Source organism: Atractosteus spatula, chromosome 2 (genome assembly GCF_055471065.1).
Source record: "Atractosteus spatula isolate fAtrSpa1 chromosome 2, fAtrSpa1.hap1, whole genome shotgun sequence".
NCBI classification, from domain to species: domain Eukaryota; kingdom Metazoa; phylum Chordata; class Actinopteri; order Semionotiformes; family Lepisosteidae; genus Atractosteus; species Atractosteus spatula.
Window position 1 is genome coordinate 6,251,957 of NC_142707.1, and position 21,092 is coordinate 6,273,048.

At 41.6% G+C, this 21,092-nt stretch overlaps 1 protein-coding gene across 2 annotated transcripts; it reads left to right on the forward strand.

The window, feature by feature from the left end:
• Positions 1 to 666: 666 nt before the first annotated feature.
• Positions 667 to 10,613, forward strand: entpd4 (ectonucleoside triphosphate diphosphohydrolase 4). 2 transcript variants are annotated; one of them, XM_088909673.1, is made up of 13 exons: positions 667 to 786; positions 1,394 to 1,529; positions 2,027 to 2,224; positions 3,403 to 3,608; positions 4,178 to 4,328; positions 4,903 to 5,006; positions 5,448 to 5,507; positions 5,992 to 6,122; positions 7,415 to 7,581; positions 7,905 to 8,229; positions 8,774 to 8,859; positions 9,358 to 9,519; positions 10,281 to 10,613. In XM_088909673.1, exons 2-13 carry the CDS (start codon positions 1,522 to 1,524, stop codon positions 10,525 to 10,527), a joined length of 1,845 nt encoding a protein of 614 aa, XP_088765799.1. In that variant the 5' UTR covers positions 667 to 786; positions 1,394 to 1,521; the 3' UTR covers positions 10,528 to 10,613. The 2 variants fall into 2 exon arrangements, with proteins under 2 accessions (XP_088765799.1, XP_088765800.1); XM_088909674.1 differs by lacking the exon at positions 667 to 786 and having other exon boundaries at positions 1,396 to 1,529; positions 5,992 to 6,146.
• Positions 10,614 to 21,092: the final 10,479 nt, after the last annotated feature.

Below are 21,092 nucleotides of genomic sequence, written 5' to 3' on the forward strand. Positions count from 1 at the left end.
TAAGTCTAAGTTATACAGTTTGGCGAATGGGAGAACTGCCACGTAAGCACGTCTACCAGAGATAGTCTTCTGTGCATCTACCTTCCCAATCGGCAGAAGCGTGTGTATTAGTACAGGCGAAAGCATACCAATAAAGTTTTTCAATGTATATGACGCATGCGTAGACCATTATGTTGTAGTATTCGTTGGATACGTTGATGGTTTTTCTGAAAACGAGTTGAAAAGATAACCTTGCTTTATTTTAAAGGTTATGTTTTGAGTCTTCGTTGTTTTCAGCGTACACCAACAGGTAAACGTCAGTTTCATATAAAATTTGATTTGGTTAAGGTTACAACATTTTCAGTTAATGCACGAATAATATGCGGATATTATGTAACTCACTATTTAGTTTTTTGTATTTTAATTTTAAGTCAGATAATGTATTTTTTTAACATTTTAGTTTTTTATCTGTTCTTGAACATTGGCAATGAATGTCACCGGTATCATCCAACATTTATAGCGACTAACTAGGAAACGGCCGTCTGTGTTCTTCATGTTGGCTCTGAAAAGCTCAATGTACAGTACTTAACGCCGGGTTGTTTCTTGAGCCAAAATGGTGGCAGTTTCTTAAAGTATGGGACAAGTTTACGTAGATCCGTAGAAACATTTGATAAAATCAGACGTCTCAAAGTGCATTGCGTAAGAGGAAGTTTGAAATCAGTGAGTGGAACTGCACCTGAGACGTAGCAGATGGGAAGTCGTACCTGGCAGTCCGACACATCAGCAGCGGCCAGAAAATAGAACCAGGTAAGAAAACTGTATGGTGAATTTGTAAAGAAGTTCTCCTTGATACATTTTTTTTTAATGAGGCAGTAAACGCGATTGTAGTATATAAAGGTCCAGGTTATCGAGACATGGAAAAATGTATTTACTACAGCCGAAACAAAAAAAAGTGTTGCAATATATAGTTGACTAACTCTGCGCTTAGTGACGTAATAACTATACAGGTGTACGCAGTTTAGCTGCCTGTATTTCGGGTGTGCTCAAGTGTGCGGTAAGAGCATATCAGAGACTAACCGACAATCTGGTTGTGTTCGTTGAGGAGTTGAGGGTACATATCGGATGAATGTGATCTTCGCTATCTCCACCTCCCTCAGTTGTTTTGCATTCTCTTTTAGAAATTAAATATGGGAAAGCGATTAAAACCAACTGTCATCAGTTCTTTGTGAGTGATCTTTTATGGCAATAGGATCCTCATAGTTCGAAAACTTGATCTAAAGCTTGTTAAAACCGCTTGGTTTCAGCACAAATCGCACTGTAGGTTATTTTTCGCAGACGGAATAAAGGTTTAATGGTCAAAAATGAAAGGCAGGTGAAGATTCTAAGTCTTCTATCGTGTTTTTTCCTTTCCCAGTTTGTTTGAGAGTGGTGTCCTTCAGGTGGCAGTGTGTTCAACGTTCAACTTGTAAGAATGCTCTGAGATATTTTCTCTACCCAAGTCTTTGGATTGTGGGTAACTTGGAACTAAGGAGACTCCCAGACATGGGGAGGTAAGTGTTATACACCTGGAGTCTATGCATTACCAGCCTACAGTACATATAGTGTATATATAATTTTACTTGTCTTATCCAGGATAAGATCTAAAAATACATTAAATGTAAGTCCTTAAAAACAGGGTATAGTAATGGAAAAATAACAATTTATAAGCAGCTCTTGTGGCTACTTTTGGTTCAGGATCAGTGTTAGATCTAGGGTTTTGACAGCATGGACAAAATTATTGTTTCCAAAGGCAAGTTATCAAGCTCTTCACTAAAAATCAAATGCAGAAATCATTCTGCGTTCAGAATTCAGAAACGGAAACAGACTTGTAATTTGTCGCTGTAGTCAAATTCATTCTTCAAGTGAGGACACTAGTGAAATAAAAAGTGCATCTACCATGGATGTTGAGAGTGCTCGGGTTGTACGCCTGATGGGTGCCAAGCACAGAAAGTTATGTCCTGCCCTAAATGCACATGTGTGAGTGGTGTGCACTCTCTCTCTTTTCCAGGATCAGTTTCTCCTGTCTCTTCCCTGCTTCCTGGCACTTCAGCCTTTCCCCTGTGGGCCTGCCTCGGCTGCCCTGCCTCTCTCTCAGGCAGTTCCTGTTCTTGGTGCTGCTGGTGGGCACACTGTGTGTGCTGTATGTGCTGCTGGTCCTGGGCAGGGGCAAGCACGGCTGGCTGCACAGGGACAAGCAGTTCCACAGGTGGGTGCCTTACAGCTGGCAGAGGGGAGGGGGGACTCAGTGGCTCTCGGGGATAGCAGTGGACTCCCAGTGAAAAGCTGTATGAGACATTTCAAGTCCTTGAATAAACGGCATGCTCTTGTATACAGCCCAGTCCCAGGTATTGGATATTTCTATTTTGAGTAAGTTTCTAGTTTTAAATGATCTTGAGGGAGAAAACTAATTTTAAGCCCAACTTGGAGTAAAACAGGAAAAGTGAGAGTTAAACGTAGTGTGGATTTAGATACCTGCAACCTCAGCTTTAAAATATTTAAAATATTTCCTACCACTCTCCTGACTAGGAATACAAAGAGTGCACTGTTACACAGGACACTGATAGTGCTGCGTTGCCTAGCAGGTGAGCTTTGTATAACAGGAAGAAATTTCAGAAACGGGACCAAGTAACTTAATTCTATTGTAGTGCTTTTGTTTCACCTGTTATTGACCTTTTTTTTTTTTAAAGGGGGACTGCAGTTCCAATTTTTCAGACTGGATTTTAAATCTTGGGTAGCTTCGTTGATGTTAAAGAAATTTGTACATTTTTTTTCTAATTAATAAATCGTGGACTTTGAAATTACTGTAGGTCACCAGGTTGTGCAAAAGGCTTTTCACTGCAGAAATGTTCCAATGTGATCTGCATGCAGAGTTAACAAGGCGTATATGCGGGCAAAATCAAGGGCATTATTTCTATTGGATTAAAAGAGATGTATTCACCACCCTGCTTGTTTACAGTGTCATAGGGCCACTCACATCACCCGAAGTTTTGTTGCCTCGTTCTGAATCGCAGAACATGGTTCTGCACATATCTAGAAATGTTTTTCTGTTTTGTGGTGTAAATTGGATGTTTCATTTGACAAGTTACTGTGTATATTTGACTTTTATTGTTGTTTGAAATGTACTTATCAATGCTGGTTATTTCTAACCCCAAAATATGACAATGGCATTGCCTTTCCCCTTGAAGTAATCTAATCTTTTTCACAAAAAGTTGTCTTTGCTAGGCAGTCTTGTCACCTTCATTCCATTGCCCATTGCAGTAAAATGAAATGTATGTTTTGAATGACTTGCAGTGCAGTCAGAAGGTGGGCGATGCTATCGTTTTTTGCAATGAGGTCTTCCCCCTTCCAGCACCCCTGATCTCTGGCTGTGTGTGTCCATCTCAGGTATCTGGCTCGAGTGACCGATGTGGAGGCCACAGATACTGGGAACCCGAACCTCAATTATGGCATCGTGGTGGACTGTGGCAGCAGTGGCTCCCGCGTGTTTGTGTACTGCTGGCCCCGGCACAATGGCAACCCTCACGACCTGCTGGACATCCGCCAGATGAGAGACCAGAACAGGAAGCCCGTCGTGATGAAGATCAAGCCAGGTGGGACTGACCTCCCCTGACCCTCCTGTGCCCTGTGAGGGGGAGAGAAAAGAATAGTCAGTCTCCAAAAGTGGAATTCAGAACATTCAAGATGGGCGACATTCATATAAACATTATTTAAATACTGTAGGTTTAATACTTGTTTTGTAACTTTTTTCTTACAACTTTTTCCCCTGCTTAAAGAAATGTGCGCATCTTTAAGAGACTTCCAGGTCAAGTTGATTTTGAGCCTCTGCACAGTTTAATGGCCATATGAATAGGGATTAAAGTAATTAATCAGGGACACTCCCAACCTCAATGGATCAACTGAAACAAAAATAAGTTAAGTTTTTCTCCGGGTCTGTGAAGGTTATATGATTACCAGACCTGGAATGAAGTGCTTTAGAAACAAGTTTCATCATGCAAGTGACCAATTTAAAAAAAAAGCCAGTAATGTGATGTGTCCTTCTTTGTGCTCTTTTGACTTTCTCAGCTACAACCTGAGCCTTTGATTAGCATTGTACCTTCTTAACTACTTTTGGTCTTAGTGGTATTTCAATAATGTGGTCTCTTTTTGTGTTTGTTTGCAGGCATCTCTGAATTAGCCACAGCTCCAGAGAAAGCCAGTGATTATATTTACCCCTTGCTGAGCTTTGCTGCACAGCACATTCCCAAGAGCAAGCACCAGGAAACCCCTCTGTATATCCTCTGTACTGCAGGAATGAGAGTCCTGCCTGAGAGGTACTGCAAAAAACTAACTGGTGTTGTAGCCGTTAGATGTCAAACACCTTTGTTAATCTGCTTCAGCTGCTTGATTTCACATTGTCAGACTTGCACCTTTATGCCTTTTAATGACCCTGTGTTGAGAACTACTGGATATTTTAAGTCTCAAAATGATTTATCTGTCATTTTTTCTCCTGAATGACGCTGCTGTTCTATATTGCCTTGAATCCCAGAGTAGAAATGATGTTTTCAGCATCAGGCTGGTGTCTCTGACAGTTTGCAAAGCTTACTGAGTGAGTGATTCTTGTGTAACCTGATTACCAGTCACATGATTATCAGGATAAGTGTTCAGCCAGATTCACTGTAAAGTATAAAGCTGTCTCCGCGTCATTTAAATCCAACTGTTTCTTTGGTCTAGTAGTAAAATGATCATTTTTAATGTATTTGATTAACAGACATAGTACTAAGAAGACTTCTCATGTAGGAAATTCAATAAATGTTCCTTTTCCTAAGAACCATTTTGCTCCGTGGTTCTCTTTATAAGTTGCCAGGAATGGAGATCTGAACACTGATACTGTGTCATGATTTGCAGTCAACAGGAAGCCCTGCTTGAAGATCTGCGGACTGATATTCCCGTGCATTTCAACTTCCTGTTCTCGGATTCCCATGTGGAAGTGATATCGGGGAAACAAGAGGGTAAGTGTGATGTGTAGTAGTGTTGCAGGTATTGCCTAGAATATTGTGGTAGGAACTGAGTAAATGGTTATTAGTACACTGGTACAGAATAAGAGAGTGCACTCCATAGCTGTGCTTTTTCTCTTAACAATATCAATGTAAAGAATATAATCAGGACACCTGTACAAGATAATGGTGGTGGACTGGAAGGATCACATTATGAGCAGCCCACCACAAGTGTATTTTTTTAATGATGCATGCATATTTCAATCCATCCTGAGAAGAATAAAATATGGAATTGGAAACTTTTTCAGACAAAAGCTAGAAATGGAACACGTATATCAAATATTATTTTAGCATGTTTAATATTTATATGGAATGAAGCGTCAGGGAAAAGAAATACTTTACCTTCCAAAAAAAGAGTAAGTCCTAAAATGTTGTTAATCCATCTGTCTATAAAAGGTGTCTATGCGTGGATTGGCATCAACTTTGTTCTTGGAAGATTTGATCACATAGAAGATGGTAAGTATTAGGAATATTTTTATTTACATTTTTGATTTCAGTATTATTTTTAGAGCTGTTTATACAGAAATAAGCTGAGGTGAGACTACATAAAATGTGGAGCTAAATATTGACTTGTTAATGTTCTGATAGAAGAGTATCCTTAAAGTTGAGTATTTTCAATTCTAGTTTAGATGCAGAAAAAAGTAAGCAAAAGTCTGAGAAAGCAGGCAGATGAATTCAAGGCATCAGTTAGCATGAGTAATTACCAGTTCAGCTAGTTGAACCAAAGAACCAGTAGACACTGGGGTTCCACAGAACTGTGACTGCGTACCACTGAGCTGTAGTCAAGAGTTGGCCATTCCTGGTGCAGATGATTCTATTTTATTTAAACTCTATTGACACAAATGCTTTTTTTTTACTAAAAACATTCTACATGCTTAAAAAATCAAATCTAATGTTCCCCCCCTTTTGACCCCCATCCCTCTTTCTGTCTCTACTGCAGAAGAGGAGGCTCTAGTGGAGGTGCAGGTCCCTGGCAGTGACCACCAGGAGGCGCTAGTCCGCAAGAGGACAGCAGGTGTGCTGGACATGGGAGGTGTCTCCACACAGATCGCGTATGAAGTGCCCAAAACTGTAAGCTTTGCCTCTTCACAGCAGGTTATTATCCACACCACTTTTCCTTCTTTTGTGTTTTTTATGTTTGGCTTACTCCATTTTATCCTACCCCACCCTTGTCCCAGCCCGTTCCTCAATCTCTCCCCCCCTCCCTCCCTCCCTCGCTCTGGAGTGTAGCACTATCCTCCCCTGTCAGTGGTGACAAGGGAAGGGCTAACCGCAGCCTGCAGTGTCCACTAAACAGAGTGCATGACTGGGCTTGCAGATTGGCCACTGATGAACACAAAGGGCTGTCACGGTTAATTTGATTCTGTTTGAAAATGAGGTGTTGTATGAAACCACGCTCGAAGTGGATTTACTTTAACATAGAAGCAAGATTACCTTGTGACTAAAGACCTTGCCTATACAGAACCTTTCTGTCATTCTAAAATGACACTGCAGTTTCACAAGAAACAAAAGAAATGAAGAAAACGCACAGCTGAGACTCTGCAGCCTAAAGAATTTGTGATAATATTAGTGTTCTCTTTTCGTCATAGGGAAATTACCTGCAAATGGTGGCATGGGTTTTGTAAAATGGCGTCATATTACACCTTATACTTCTCAGGTTAAGATTGGTTTTCCACGATGTCAAGAGAATTTGCTCTCTGAATCTGCAGCATTAGCTAAGGTTGCCACCATCTCAAGCAGAATACTGTAAAGTGTCATCAGAAGTCCCCACCTGCATATTTGCCTGTGTTTCCTGAGATTGCATTAACCCAATAGAGGACCGTGATAGAATCGACGCTCTTTTTAGATTGCTTGCAGTGAGGTGTGTTTCACCCGTTATGATTTATTTTTTGAAGTTGTGAATCAAAAATTTCTCTGTCAACTTAACAATAGGCTAACTTTTATTTTAAACCCAGCAGCATGAGAAAAGCCACCTGGTTAAATCAACTTTGTATTGACATGTTGCTACAGAAGTATTGTCCTATTGGACCAGTCTAATAGTGAACTCATCATAGCCCAACAAATTCAGAGAAAAGATGCATAGTTATACACTAGAATACAACTAACTGGCTTAAAATCTGTATTAATTCATGCTTGACTCCTCTATCCAGGCACAAGCCAGCATCTTGATCTCGTGTACCATTTTTGACTTATTGAAAATAGTTTTCTCTATAAGTCTCTTGTAAATAATGGATTATTGATAAGGATGCTTACCCACTAATGCCTGGTAAATAGAAGTTTTTGGGTTTGTTTGAAGGCACCCACATTAACGGAGGTTGGGCAAGGGGGAGGGGATTCATGCGCTGATATTGAACCTCTTGCAGGAGGAAGTGGCCAAGAACCTGCTGGCAGAGTTTAACCTGGGCTGTGACGCCCACCGCACGGAGCATGTGTACCGTGTGTACGTCTCCACCTTCCTGGGGTTTGGGGGAAACGCAGCCAGGCAGAGATATGAGGAGAGCATCGTGAGCAAGACCTTAATGGAGAACAAGTAAGCACAGATCATTAGTGCTTTCTACCAGTGGCTGGCAGACTTGGCACTAACTGCTCCGTTTCCTGTCCTGAAGGAGTTCAATCCCAAGAGTATTTTATTCTCTGAATTTGCCTCTGCTACAAAAACTTGCCAAGTTTGAAGTGCATCATGCTGGTAAATGACGTCTTACTTTCCTTGCTGCGGTTATTTCGGTTTCCTAGCTGAATGTTTAACCTAATTCTTGAGATGGTGAAGTTCTTTGACCTCCTGTGAACAGTGGAGTTTTAGGTGTCTCCATTCTTAATCATCTTGTTCTGGGTGTCCTACTTCTTCTCCGTCAGGCTGCTGGGGAGGCACGTGGGCGAGTCGTCGGAGACTCCTTTCCTGGACCCCTGCCTGCCGCTGGATCTGGAGGACAAGATCGAGCAGGGAGGGCAGAGCCTGTTCCTGCGGGGCACCGGCGACTTCGACCGCTGCCGGCTGGTCCTGCAGCCCTTCATGAACAAGACCAATGAGACCCAGACCTCTCTCAACGGCGTCTACCAGCCACCCATTGACTACCAGAATAGCCAGTTCTACGGGTTCTCGGAGTTTTACTACTGCACTGAAGATGTGCTGCGCATGGGCGGCGATTATAACGCCACCAAGTACTCTCGTGCTGCCAAGGTACAGCTCCTGGTCATAATCCCATAGTGACTTCTGGGGAAGGGTTCAGTCCTAAAGCTGTGGACAGCAACCCTAGTCCTGCACTGCAATGAGTCACAGGATCAAGGAGTAGAGACCCAGAAGATGTATTAATTCAGTTATTTTACATTGATACGAGTATTAAGTGCTGAGTGCTTTTTTTGTTGCTAGTTTGAATTTACAAGGAATTCAGAAGAACATATCCTCCCAGCATCAGTGAAAGGGTATAGTTATTCAGCTTGAATAGCTTGTCTGTTCAGAAATGAATTGAGAAAAAGGGTGTAAAAATGTAAACTCAAATGTAGATCTGGCCATCACACAAAGATAGTAGCAAGGCAGTGTAGTATTAAACAAATGTAATAAGAGACAAAAGCTAAAAGTACTGTTTGTACATGAGCACATTCTGATTAAGACTTCAGAGTACATTGAGTTACATGTTTAATTTAATCCCGATAAGTGGAGTCAAGCTGTTGATATTTTTCAGCCAGCAATGTTTTACTTGACATTCTCTTTTTTTCCCCCGTAGAGTTACTGTACCACCAAGTGGAAAACCCTGAGGGAGAGGTTTGATCGGGGTCTGTACGCCTCTCATGCAGACCTGCACAGACTTAAGTAGGTCTTCCAGTGGCTGTTAATCTTTTTACAAACATCATGTTAAAATAAAACCAGTTGGCCCTCCCAAAGTGAAGGTTTTGAAACGAAGACAATACTCTATAACACAGGTGTTGTTCGACTTTCTATGGTTAATTAATTCTTTTCAGTAGGGACCCCTGTTCTTAATAAGCATGAAAAAATGTGTTTAGATAATAAGGCTATGATTAAAAGCCACCCTTTAGCACAACAGCTTCACAATAAACTCGTTTAGGCACTTTCTTTGGGAAAGGTAATAACAAAATTAAATTCATTCATTCGAAGATTTGAGTTTTGTTTCGTTGTTTTAATTGCATTACCTTGTGAAAATCTTTTAGGATTTTAAAGATCCCCACTGACATAGCTCTTAGAAGCATTTCTTAGGTTATGCAGCACCACACATCTTTCAGGAAGGTAGTCCTTTCAAAATGATTGTTTAAAATCCCCCCCCCCCCTTAAGACATCCCTTTCCTTCTTCAGGTACCAGTGTTTTAAGTCAGCTTGGATGTACGCAGTGTTTCACTTGGGGTTCTCCTTCCCAACGGAATACAGAAACATGAAGACAGCCCTGCTGGTCTATGACAAGGAGGTGCAGTGGACCCTGGGTGCCATCCTCTACAGAACACGGTTCCTTCCCTTGAGGTAAAGGGCACTGCTCAGTTAAGGTTTTATGGCTAAATGCATCTCTCTCGTGCCCACATTTTAGAAAAAAAGCCAATATTGTTTCTTGCAAGTGGGTTTCTTCAGTATGCCCTGAGGCTGTGTTTTGAAGCACCATCTTGAATGATTTACTGATGTGCAGTGCTCTACTGCCATCTGTTGGAACATGCCATTCCAACACATTGTCCTTTGTGAACAGAATATGGAGGTCCCTCTTATAGACCCCTTCCAAATCTCCAGCAAGATAGAATGTCCTTTCCCTAAATGTTAAAGAAAAAAGAAAGCTATGAATTAAGCACACAGTGTCCATTCCTGCTCCTGGAAGGCAGGTGTGATATAGATATTCCCTAAACACCTATATTATACCTACATTTATTCCCTAAATACCTCTTAATGATCTCAACCAGCTACTTACTGGCTTAACTGCAATTTAAAAGCTTTTCCCACCTCTTCAGTTGGTGCTGTTCTAAATACCCCTTGAAAAGGTACAAGTCCTCCTTTACCAGGATTATACAGCGCTGCATTAAGCACAGCAGGTTGGCAATTAAACTTGTGCATTAATGTTTATGTTTAACAAGCTTCCATTTCTGCTTCCTTCTTGTCTGACTGTATCTAGAATTCACAAGTGGACTCATTACTTTTTCCCTTAATGGATTTAAGAGCTGTAGAGTCGTTCAGACAGCAAAGGCCACGTTTGCTGTGTTGCATTTGCCATAGTGTCTCTCTATTATGGTCTTTCACAGGGACATCCAGCAGGAGATCCTGAAGGGGGCGCACTCTCACTGGAGAGGAAGCTTCACCTTCGTCATCAATCACTATCTCTTCCTGGCATGTTTCCTAGTAGTGCTGCTGTCCATCCTCCTCTACCTGCTCCGCCTGCGGCGAATCCATCGTCGCATGCTGCGCAACGGGCTCTCCTCCTCTTCCTCTTCTTCCGCGCTGTGGCTAGAAGAAGGGCGGGGTGCTTCTGCGATCCCCGTCACTCTCTAAGACCCCCACTCAGGTACAGGGGTTCAGCCAGCATGGTCTTGAGAGATCCAAGCCTTCGCAAGAAGAAAAGAACAGCTGCTTTTCAAAGTATTGACCCCCAACACCGGAGATCTCGCGAGGGTCCTTTTCCCTGGAGCAGACCACCAGTTAATGTGATAACACTGCCCTGGGTTCATGGAATGCCGAAGACTGCATAAATAACATGCTCTACACTGCTGGGATGGAACAGCACCACTACTAAGTGTTGTGTTTCATTCTTTCGATAAAGTAAGCAATGTGAATTTTTTTAAATGTATTTATATATTGTGAAGATGAAGTCAGTCTTTTTTGTTTCTTTTCCATCAATACATAATCAAAGCAAGCAACACTCCAGCAGTCAATTGTCTGCCACCCTGTACGCACTCCCCACCCCCCATCCAAAAGATAAAGAGGGTGCTGACAGGCTGTGTGCCCATGTGAGAGCACGCAGTGGAGTGACTTGGGAGGATTGGTAAACGAGCAGAATAAGTCTTGAGTTGGCTTCAGTTGTGTAATTTTCAAGAGATAGTTGCAAAGCAGTAGTGTCCGTCCTTAACTAAATACAGGTTTTGAATGCTAACAAAAAGCGCTATGTGAGTATTAAACCTGATGTTAAAATCTTTGCTGCTAAGCCAAGCTTTTGCGAATGGCTAACCGATTACCAGTAAGAGTAGAGTGCTGCACTTTATCCTTGTTTCCATTATGACTGCCGGAAATAAAAAGTCCAGATCTGTGCAGCAGGATCGCTGCAAGACTCATCATTTTTATTTGGTCATTTGCACCTTAATATTTGATGTTCATAGCCCATTTTAAATAGCATTTTTGTGTGGGATAATGTGATCCACCTGTAGCATTCAGAGTTGGCTAATGGAGGAAACATCAGAGCACCTGGGGTTAAATTCCGGAAGATCAGCCTTTAAAAAGAGATTGAAACCCACAACTCAAAACTTGAAACTTAAAATGAAAAGATTTCATCCTTAATTTAAGGGTAAATTAAAATTAATTTTAAAAAATCATACACAGTGTAGGATTTCTGATGGCCTGGGACAGATTTGAGTTGACATAGTTTGTATTGTGCAATAATTTCTTTTTTTAGGTGGATACGGGGAAAACCAACTCACTTTCTTGATACTTGAAAATAAGAGAGAGACTAATAAAAGACAGCAAAAATTGTGCAGGTCATCAGTGTTAATCAGGTGAAAGCAGATGTATTCTACTTATGTATATACTGTCACAGCCAGTTCGGGACATTTTTTACCTACCTTTTTAAATTTTCAGTTTCTCTCATTGCAAATATGTTTGTGTTACAGGAAGGCAGTTTATGCATCCATCATAATTTAAAAATGCACTGCTTATAATAATATTTTAGATTTAAATATGAGACATATGCCTGCATTTAAAAAGTAGGAATTTAGAACGCTGAAATCGCTACATCAGGCAATACCTGATGTAAATGTTAAGTATTTTCTCTTTCTGCTGCATCTATGTAATTACATGCTGCTTCATGCATGTAATTACACATTTCAGGATTGGATGTATTTGACCTTGATTTTAAAACACTGAACAATATAATACACTGTCACATTTGAAACTTGACTTTTACATTATTTTTAAGGTCAAATATTTCTGACAACTTTTACTTCAACTTTATTTTAAGAATAAGGTACACCAGATTGTTTTAGCCTTCCTGAGATCATTTTTAAAAGACCACAGTGATGATTATTTTAAGTTTGGAGGTATTCATGATTTATTTTAATCATGCTCTTGATTTTGGGTTTCAGTGTGTAATTTGCAAGGCAAAAAAAAAGATTTTAAAGAGATGTTTAACTGTTAAAATCTGTGAATAAGAGGATTGAACCTTAATTGCCATCAGGCTTATCTCCTCACAAAAATGCTCTTCCCTTTATTAATTTTAGCTTAGTGCTTAATTGCATACAAAGGTATGTTGAAAAGTGAAATAGATACGTCATTTTTAAAATGACTAACAGCACATGGTTTTCATGTATTTGCCTGGAGCAGACAACTTGTGTTCTGTACTTCAGTTGAGATTTTCTTGAAACATAAGCTTTCTTGAAAATGTTCCATCTGTCACCTTATAGTTTTAAAATGCTGATTCTTTTATTCCTTAGTTGAAGATTTTGCAGCGACCTTTCAACCGATAAAAATTCAAGATGCTTGTCACAGTTTCAGAAGCGTAGAATGTAGCTTACAAAGTATACAGGCGTTGCAATCAGGGCAGAGTTGAAGAACTACAAATCACCTTGGGGTAATGATGTAGCCAAAGACTTGAAACATTACTGTAAATAAAGGTGATAAGGATCTCCATGGGAGAGAGGTTTTACATGACCGCTTCTCTGCTGCAAAATACAGGAGTTTGCTCCATCACAGTATGATAGTGGTTTTTAAAATGGTGCGATATGAAACTAGGTTTAAAAAAATTGAGGGGAATTTCAGGATGGCCTGCAGTTTGTTCAGATTAGTTTGTTTTTTTTTCCATAATGCAAGCATGCTAACTGGTGCCCTTGTGAAAAGTGTTGCTTTTGTGTTTTGTGGAACTAGGCTCTTGTTAGCCATTTAACTGAAAACGCAAAGAAGATGAGACGAGACCGTTTGGTCTGTCTAGGTAATTGGTCTCTACCTGTGAAGCCATGTGAGAAAATGATCATCTGTAGTCTGACACCAGATCACTTTGACTAACTCTGTGTCACATGTCATTCTTAATTTTAAGTTGGCATGCTGTCAACTCAAATTCAATTTCTCTACTATTAATTTGTCATTGATATTTTTTCCACTTTGATAAATACTGGTGGAAATAATAGAACTCTCAACTTTTCACCATCTTTTTTTTCATGAAAATCAGAAGTGCCAGGATTGCTCCGTCTTCATTTTGTACCAACAAGAATGGTTGAAAGCAGCTAGTGTGTCACAGTCACTTGGATCTGAGGTCCATTATAACTGGTTAGCAGCAAATGTAGCTGAGATGACAATTAAGTCCTGCTGCAGTAATCTGAGATGTTGTAAAACTTTATATAAATTCTTATAGAGCGATAAGAATAGTGTATTCTCATGTGGTAGAGCTGTTCTGATTTGAGTTGGTCATTTTTATCAAATGATGAAAAACAACGAACACTCTCTCCTTATGGGTCAAAATAGTCTGACAGCCATGATGCCTTATCCTTGCAGCAGGGCAATACGGGGAGAGAGAAGGAGCAGAGGTGAATGTGAGTGGGTCACGGGGAGTCGGCTGTTATCCTGCAGGTCTCCAGAGACTTTCTGGACTCATTTCATCAGGGCTCTGTCACTTAACCAGTTTGCTAAGTTGATCTGTAGCCATTGGCAGTCTAAAGATACCAGCATACCTGCAGGCTTATGTTCCTCAAAGGCTTTGGGATTTAACCTTTCGTTTAGAAGATAAAACAATGGCTCTTCATGGGTTTTTGTGCACTTCTGGTTATCTGAGATGTATCACACAAGCAGTCTTTTTCTCCATATGTGGTATAAGCACCCCATAATTCAGTATCTTTTGACATATGCTGCTTTCTTTGAGGTCAGGCCTGAGGTGTAGTGGTGTAGTGCAGTGATAGCAGTCTTTATCTGGGAATGTACTGCCAATGACCTACCCTTTGCTAGCTAACTCAAAAGTGCTTATTTCTAGTGAAGCTGTAACTGTTTGTTTTTTGTAAGCTGGTTCTCTGTGATGAAATAGCAAATCAAGTTGCTAATTCATCACTTTAGCCTGAACCCATTATCAACCCCTGATTTGGTTTAATGCCTTCTGTGTATTCTAATGCAGATGTAAGATAAGTCTGGTCTTTTTTTCTTTTTTTTTAACTGGACTTGGCTTCGTTTTCTGAAGCTCCGGTGTACTTTTTATGATGCACATATTTTTTTTTTAAATAGATGCCATATTTATAAGAAATTGTACATTTTAATTTAAAATAGTTTTCACAAAGAACAGTGATGCCATTGTTCAGACTGAGCATTTGTGTTGCTGTAAAAAATAAAGTGAATCTGTCTGTGTACCATGTGTTTCTTTTCACATCTGGAAATCTCCCTCATGTAGCAGAGTGGAACAACCACATTTATTGCATTCCATAAAACAGTGGAATCTATAACTGTGTGGTTCAGCAACAAAGCTGGTAAATAGTCAAAATCCGTAGTTGTCCTAGGCTCTAATGTTTCATGCTGTATGACTTATGACACATGATTTTCTACGGCTACCAACCGTCTATAAGGTGGTTGGCAGAACTGAGAGGGTCAACATCTAAAAGCGTTTTCTTCTAGTGTGGATGGAGCTCTGCAGCCCAGAGGAGCAGATTGAATTCTCAGTCCAGCAGTGCCTGGGGCAGCAGAAACACACCACATTCAGTGCGCCACGATTGTAGGGCGAAAGCTCTTCAGCTGAGGGCAGTCTCTTCTCTCAGTGACTCCTCTGTTCTTCGCTTCAAGGCACCTGCAAGCGTTCAGGGATGGCTGTGAGGGGAAGGCGATTCGCAGGTAGAGGCAACCCCAGCAGTCAAGCAGCATGGCGCTTGCGGTGTGCTGAGATGATTGGTAGGGGGCCTGTCAGCCCTTCCTTCTCCTCCCTGTGCAGTGCAGGAATCGCTGCTGTAACCAATGTAAGAGCCAATTCATATTTCCAAACTGGGAAGAGACAAAAGGCAAAAATAAAACTACAGTGAACTTCTCGATCTCATGCAGAATTCTACAGTTAGTGGTGAAAGAGGCCAGTTAGATGTGTTTGAAATAGGATGCAAGAGTTTATGAACATCTTTAAGAATGGTTTGTCTTTTTTTTTTTTTGCCTGTTTAAGATTTCTTGCAAAGATAAGACAGGAATGTAAAAAAAATAGCTTTGCCCATCTTTATTTCACTACCAGCCTGGTAGGATTGATTTTTGGTTAAGCGAGTCAGGCTGTGATTGAGAACAAGAAATCATTAAGGTTTGGCCAGTTTTCAGACCGGAAAATCCTATTTTATGAAGTGGTTTTAACAAGCAAATGCCTGGGGCTTTTATGTACTGTATTTATAACTTTCCAGATTGTAGGAGTTAATATCAAAGGATTCATATTTAGCCTATTTTTTAAAAAAACTATATTTGCAGTGGAAGGGAAACCTGCTATCTCACCTTCTTTCTGCAGGCAGAGAGAAGAAGCTGGAAGCTGAAGGTGGGCTTAAAAAGAAATCGCTTTCACAGGAGCCCTCAGCTAGTTTGGGCCCAGAAGTATACATTACCTGCTTCAATAGATGGCAGTTGATGACTATTTTTTTGTTGTCGAGTTAAAGCGCTCCTAAATTCCCAAGCTTTCACCTGTGGGCTTTCTTTCAAAGCCCCGACTTGTCTGTTTGTGGTGGTTTTGCATGTTTCCGGTAGGGCCTCTTACTCAGGTCGACACTAAACCCACAGGACGTGCAGATAGGGGTGGGGTAATGACAGCAGTTGGGGGCTTTGACCTCTCTGTAGATGTGCAGTGAACAGTGGGTTACAGCCACTTTCTTCTGTCACTCAGCAGCATGTTTTCACTTTGTGTTGTAGCTGTTAACAAGTAGGTTTCTTGAATCCGTTTGGCAAGAAACTTCTCAAACAAGCCAAGACTGTATTGCAGCTTCAGAGCTGTGTGCATGATGGACCCATAGACAATGCATTTTTATTGCCGCCTTATGATTATAAAAAAGAGTGTAATTACCAATGGATGTGGACTCACCTAAAAGTGGATCAGCAGACTTTGAGTTGAAAATGATGTCAGTGTGCTTTGGCTAAAAAGGAACAAGTAGAGATCAATTCCAGGCTGAAAGGCAGAAGAAACAGCGTTTGAATCGCCATTAACGCCGTTTGAATCGTGTTATAGTCGTCATGCGTTGTGGAAAAGTGCTCACTTATAAATTAATCACATTGTAGCCAATTCAGGTTATGGAAACACATCATATCAGAATCACTGTAATTGCGATGGCAGCCATAGTGCACACAGTACGCTCACCGCCCACCAGCTATCAGTGGGGAGAAGAACAGAGTGATGAAGCCATTTCATAAACAGGGATTATTAAGAGGCCATGATTGGTAAATGCCAGGGGGAAATTTGGCAAAGACACTGGGGTAACACCCCTACTGTTTTCAAGAAATGCCCTGTGATTTTTAATGTCCATGTAGAGTCAGGGCCTTATGCCAGCAGCCATATCACCCTGCAACTCACAATTGGCAACCCACTGGAGCTCAGCAGGTGTGAGCCTGGTCAGTACCTGGATGGGAGACCTCCTGGGGAAAAACTAAGGCTGCTGCTGGAAGAGGTGTTAGTGGGGCCAGCAGGGGGTGCTCACCCTGTGGTCCATGTGGGTCCTAATGCCCCAGTATAGTGAAGGGGACACTATACTGTAAACAGGTGCTGTCCTTTGTATGAGATGTAAAACTGAGGTCCTGACTCTCTGTGGTCATTAAAAATCCCAGGATGTTTTTCGAAAAGTGTAGGGGTGTAACCCCAGCATCCTGGCCAAATTTCCCATGCCTCCTAATAATCCCCCTCTATGAATTGGCTACATTACTTTGTTCTCCTCCCCCCCCCGTCCCACTCTGACGGCAGGCGGAGCGACGTGCTGGTTGGAGTATTTCTCGGTCGCAGTTAATGGTAACCTCAGCTCAAGGATTTGGTTCAAACCACCAAATGGAGACTGGTGTGTTGACAAGGGGACCTTGCTGATGCAGGATTAACGCTAGGAAAGAGAAAGAGTCAGGACCTTGTTTTTATGTCTCATCTGAAGGACGGTGCCTTTTTACAGTATAGTGTCCCCACCACTATAATGGGGCACTAGGACCCACACAGACAACAGGGTAAGTGGCCACTACTGGTCCCATAACACCTTTTCCAGCACCAACCTTAGCTTTGCCAGGAGATCACCCATCCAGGTACTGGCCAGGCTCACACCTGCTGAGCTTCAGTGCGTTGCCAGTTGTGAGTTTCACAACTGTACTTACTTTAGTACTGTAGCTGGGACTCAATATGTTCACCTGAGAGAAGATAATGAGAATGATGTTAGGTGAAAGATGTTTCAAGGCGTTTCTTTATCTCAATGTTTTGAGATGGCAAAAATTAGTTTTTGGTGCAAATTAAGATGCTCGTGTTCACCAGGCTGAATGTACCATTGGCAGGTCAGCGGTTGGGAGAGAAATCTTACAGAAAGATTTGTTGGCTTTCAGCTGTGACACTGACACATTGAAATTAGATACCAAAAACACACACCAAGAGTTGCAAGGTTTGCAGCGTTAAATATGGAATTTGCATATCCCACTGTGCCCGTTGTAGGACCAAGGGTCTCTGACTTAGTCGCAAAAGGTTAAAGGTTGCTTGAATCCAGTTTGCTCATTTATATCCCCCCCTGTTCTGAGGTAACACAAAAACCATCTGTCCCCCCGACTCTTTCACACTGTTCTCATTGGCCAGTTCAGGATTTCAGCATGGCCTTACTGCTGTTTCCATTCTGTTACAGATGTTTTACTTTTCCCAGCTACTCCATGGTTAAAAGGGTAACATTCAGTGGTTGAATGTATGAATCAGTGGTCGGACTAAAGTCCTACAATAGAATAGAATGGAAGCTGCAAGTTTGCCTGCTCTCAGCTCTTGCTGTTAGGTCAGAAGATACTTGGCAACTTCAGTCAGACGTCAAGGAAGAAACAAAAAAACACATTTTTCACTTTTACCACTTCCTGAATTCACATGGGCAATCCATTTCACGGGGCTGTGTTCTTCTGAGTCCATGGAAGTTTTAAATCAACAGACATATTTATTTTAAATGGACAGACATATTTTTAGCTGTGCACTAATAGTACAAGCCCTTCCGGCCTGGCAGTTAATTGAGTCCCAGTCAGAGCGCTGTGGAAGGAATCAATCGGGAATACTTCATCGCAGACGGACACAATGCCCACCTCACCCTCAGCACAAGTAGCTGGCCGTTTGTCTTCATCAGTCACGCCATTAAAAGGGTTCTCCACAGTAGTAAAAAAGGCTTTGTTTTGGTAGCCGGGCCTGTCTCAGTTGATGGGTGGCCTCGTTCCCCATCATCTCTGGGTGTTTTGTTTGCAGTCTTGCTGCCCGACCCCTTGTCTCAAATTCCACCACAGCGGTGATGAGCCTGATGAGTGATGGTCTCAACAGGAATGGGCTCAGCCCCTCCCAGAGCCTGTCGCCAAGGCAACGATCAGGGCCCTGATTGCAATGGGTTTGGGGAACACAATGACGGGCCACTTTCTCCACAGCTATGTGCTCTAGTCTTCACAAGCGTTTCTCAGGTCACTTGGTGAAATTGTGTGTTTTTCATCCGGAGTGAGCTTTCTTGTTCTTTTTTTTTCTTCTTGGGTATAGTGCTTTGCTGTACGATTGTTTAGAATTAACACACACACACACACACACACACACTTTAACCTGGTGGATTTGTGTATGTTTCTAAGTTGATCTGAAGGATTTTTTTTTTTACTTGGATTTTATAAGTGGTTGTATTAACCAACACGAAGAGAGAGGCTGTGGGAAACATCAAGGAACTTACCAGATATGATTGCTTTGTTGTTAACATTCCTCTGCCTTTTCTATGTATATACTGTAAAATGAGGCTAATTTTTTTATATTTATATTCACAGATCATTAAAATGTAGATATGAATTTCATTTAATTGTACATATCTATGTTGGGGTAGCACAGTGGTGCAGTGGTGAGCATTGCTGCCTCATAGCGCTGGGGCCCTGGGTTCACTTCCAGATCTGGGATGCTGTCTGTGTGGAGTCTGTATGGTTCTCCCTGTGCTCATGTGGGTTTCCTCCCACTGACCAAAGACAAGCTTGTAGTTAATTGGCTTCTGGAAAAAATGGGGAATGGGGTGAGTTTGTGTGTCTGTATGTGTTTGTGTGCCCTGCGATAGCCGGGCATCCCATCCAGGGTATATCCAGGTGTGTCCTGGATAAGCAGGTTAGAAAAAGGATGGATATCTATGTCATTTCTTTCAAGATACATAGTCTTAAACTATACAATTGGTCCTAGAAAATAGTGGAGCAAAGTTCTAGGCCAAGAAAGCCTTCGAACTCAGTCTGTAGGTCAGATGAAGTAGACAGATTGAAGGCTGGGGCTTTGTCACGCTTCCCAGTGCTAATCATGTTTAAAATAAACAACAGCAATTAGTTAAACAGGCCGACTGCCAAACAGACAGGCAGAGCCAGGGCCTCAGTGGAGGTCATTAATCGAGCGCGTTGAGGGACTGGAGACGAGGGGCTGTCAGAGGCGGCTCCACTCAGAACTGCCCTGTCCTGTCAGGCCTGCCAGCCCCTGACCTCCCTGAACACACCCGGCCTGAGATCAGCCGCTGTTCAGCCACAGTCCTTCAGTTCATCATTAGGCTCCTACTTACGCAGGGATAACAGTACTAGCAGTCTGTTTTTCCTTGTATCCATTAATTGTTTCTATTTTTTGCTTTCTTTTGTAGGCTGAAATTGCACAATTAAACAATTCCCTTCAAAGATCTGATCTGGGTCCCGGAATATTTACCGCAGCTACCAGTTAGATTAAAACTCTCTGGACTGGTCAAGAGTGTCCCAGAAAGCAGGCAGTAGTGACTGTCTAACCCCAGCAATGATGTCTCTGTGCCAGGGAGAGCCCGGCACAATAAGGTCCGTTTACATGAGATCTCTAGTTACCGTAGTTCATTAGGGACAATGTGTTCCAAACCGATTTCTAATCTTCTCATTGTCGCGTCACGTTAAGGCACATTTTCAGATTAATGTATGCTGTTACAGAGAAAAACGTTATCAACAATTAAAGTATACTGACGGTATTTCAAAAACTCTTGATAACTGCTGCTAACCTCGGTGTTTGACATTCGCATTGTTCAGCCACTATTGACAACTGAAGCGCTAACTGCCGGCATTTTCCATTGTCTCCTTTAGAGAGCGCTATGGTATAACTCTAGGCTATCAGGAAAATCCTGACACCTCCGTGTCCAACATTTTCTGACCTGAAATTGTTAAAACGTTTATTCATTCTTAAGCGATTTTATCATTCTTTATACAAAGTGACGTCAACGGATTAAGAAAAGAAACAGAATATTATTTTATTTCTGATAATTAGTTATTAACCTGATATCCCAAAAATCAGACTAGCATGCTTAGTCAAATTCCTGGGAGTGCAGTTTGTTATACAAACGTTTTTGTGGGAATGTATATAAGGGGCCATCAATTATTATTCTCAGTGTGACGGATAAAATGCAAAATTTTGTCCTCACGGAATTCTAGGCAAATGTTACGAAAATTTGTTTCCTAAAATAAAATGGCATGCTGTTCCAAATACATAAGTGCTAAATATGTTTACGGTCTATTTTGCGCCACATGGAGGTTTCTTTCTATGGAATAAGGGAAAGTACATGCAAACAGAAAGGGAGACAATAAGTCGTCGTCAATGCGGGGATACAAGCGTGTGCGATTGTGCCGTGTGTCTTTTGCCGACTGTCGGCGGGTCTCTCCGGGGGGCTCTCTGGTCCCATTAGCTCGCGAAGAGCGTGTAATAGCCATGTTAGCAC

Excerpts from the sequence above, each read along its gene's own strand:
- entpd4 (XM_088909674.1), top strand. Across the intron at positions 2,225-3,402 it reads AGGGACAAGCAGTTCCACAG|GTATCTGGCTCGAGTGACCG; the intron begins GTGGGTGCCTTA and ends TGTCCATCTCAG. Across the intron at positions 9,520-10,280 it reads ACACGGTTCCTTCCCTTGAG|GGACATCCAGCAGGAGATCC; the intron begins GTAAAGGGCACT and ends GGTCTTTCACAG.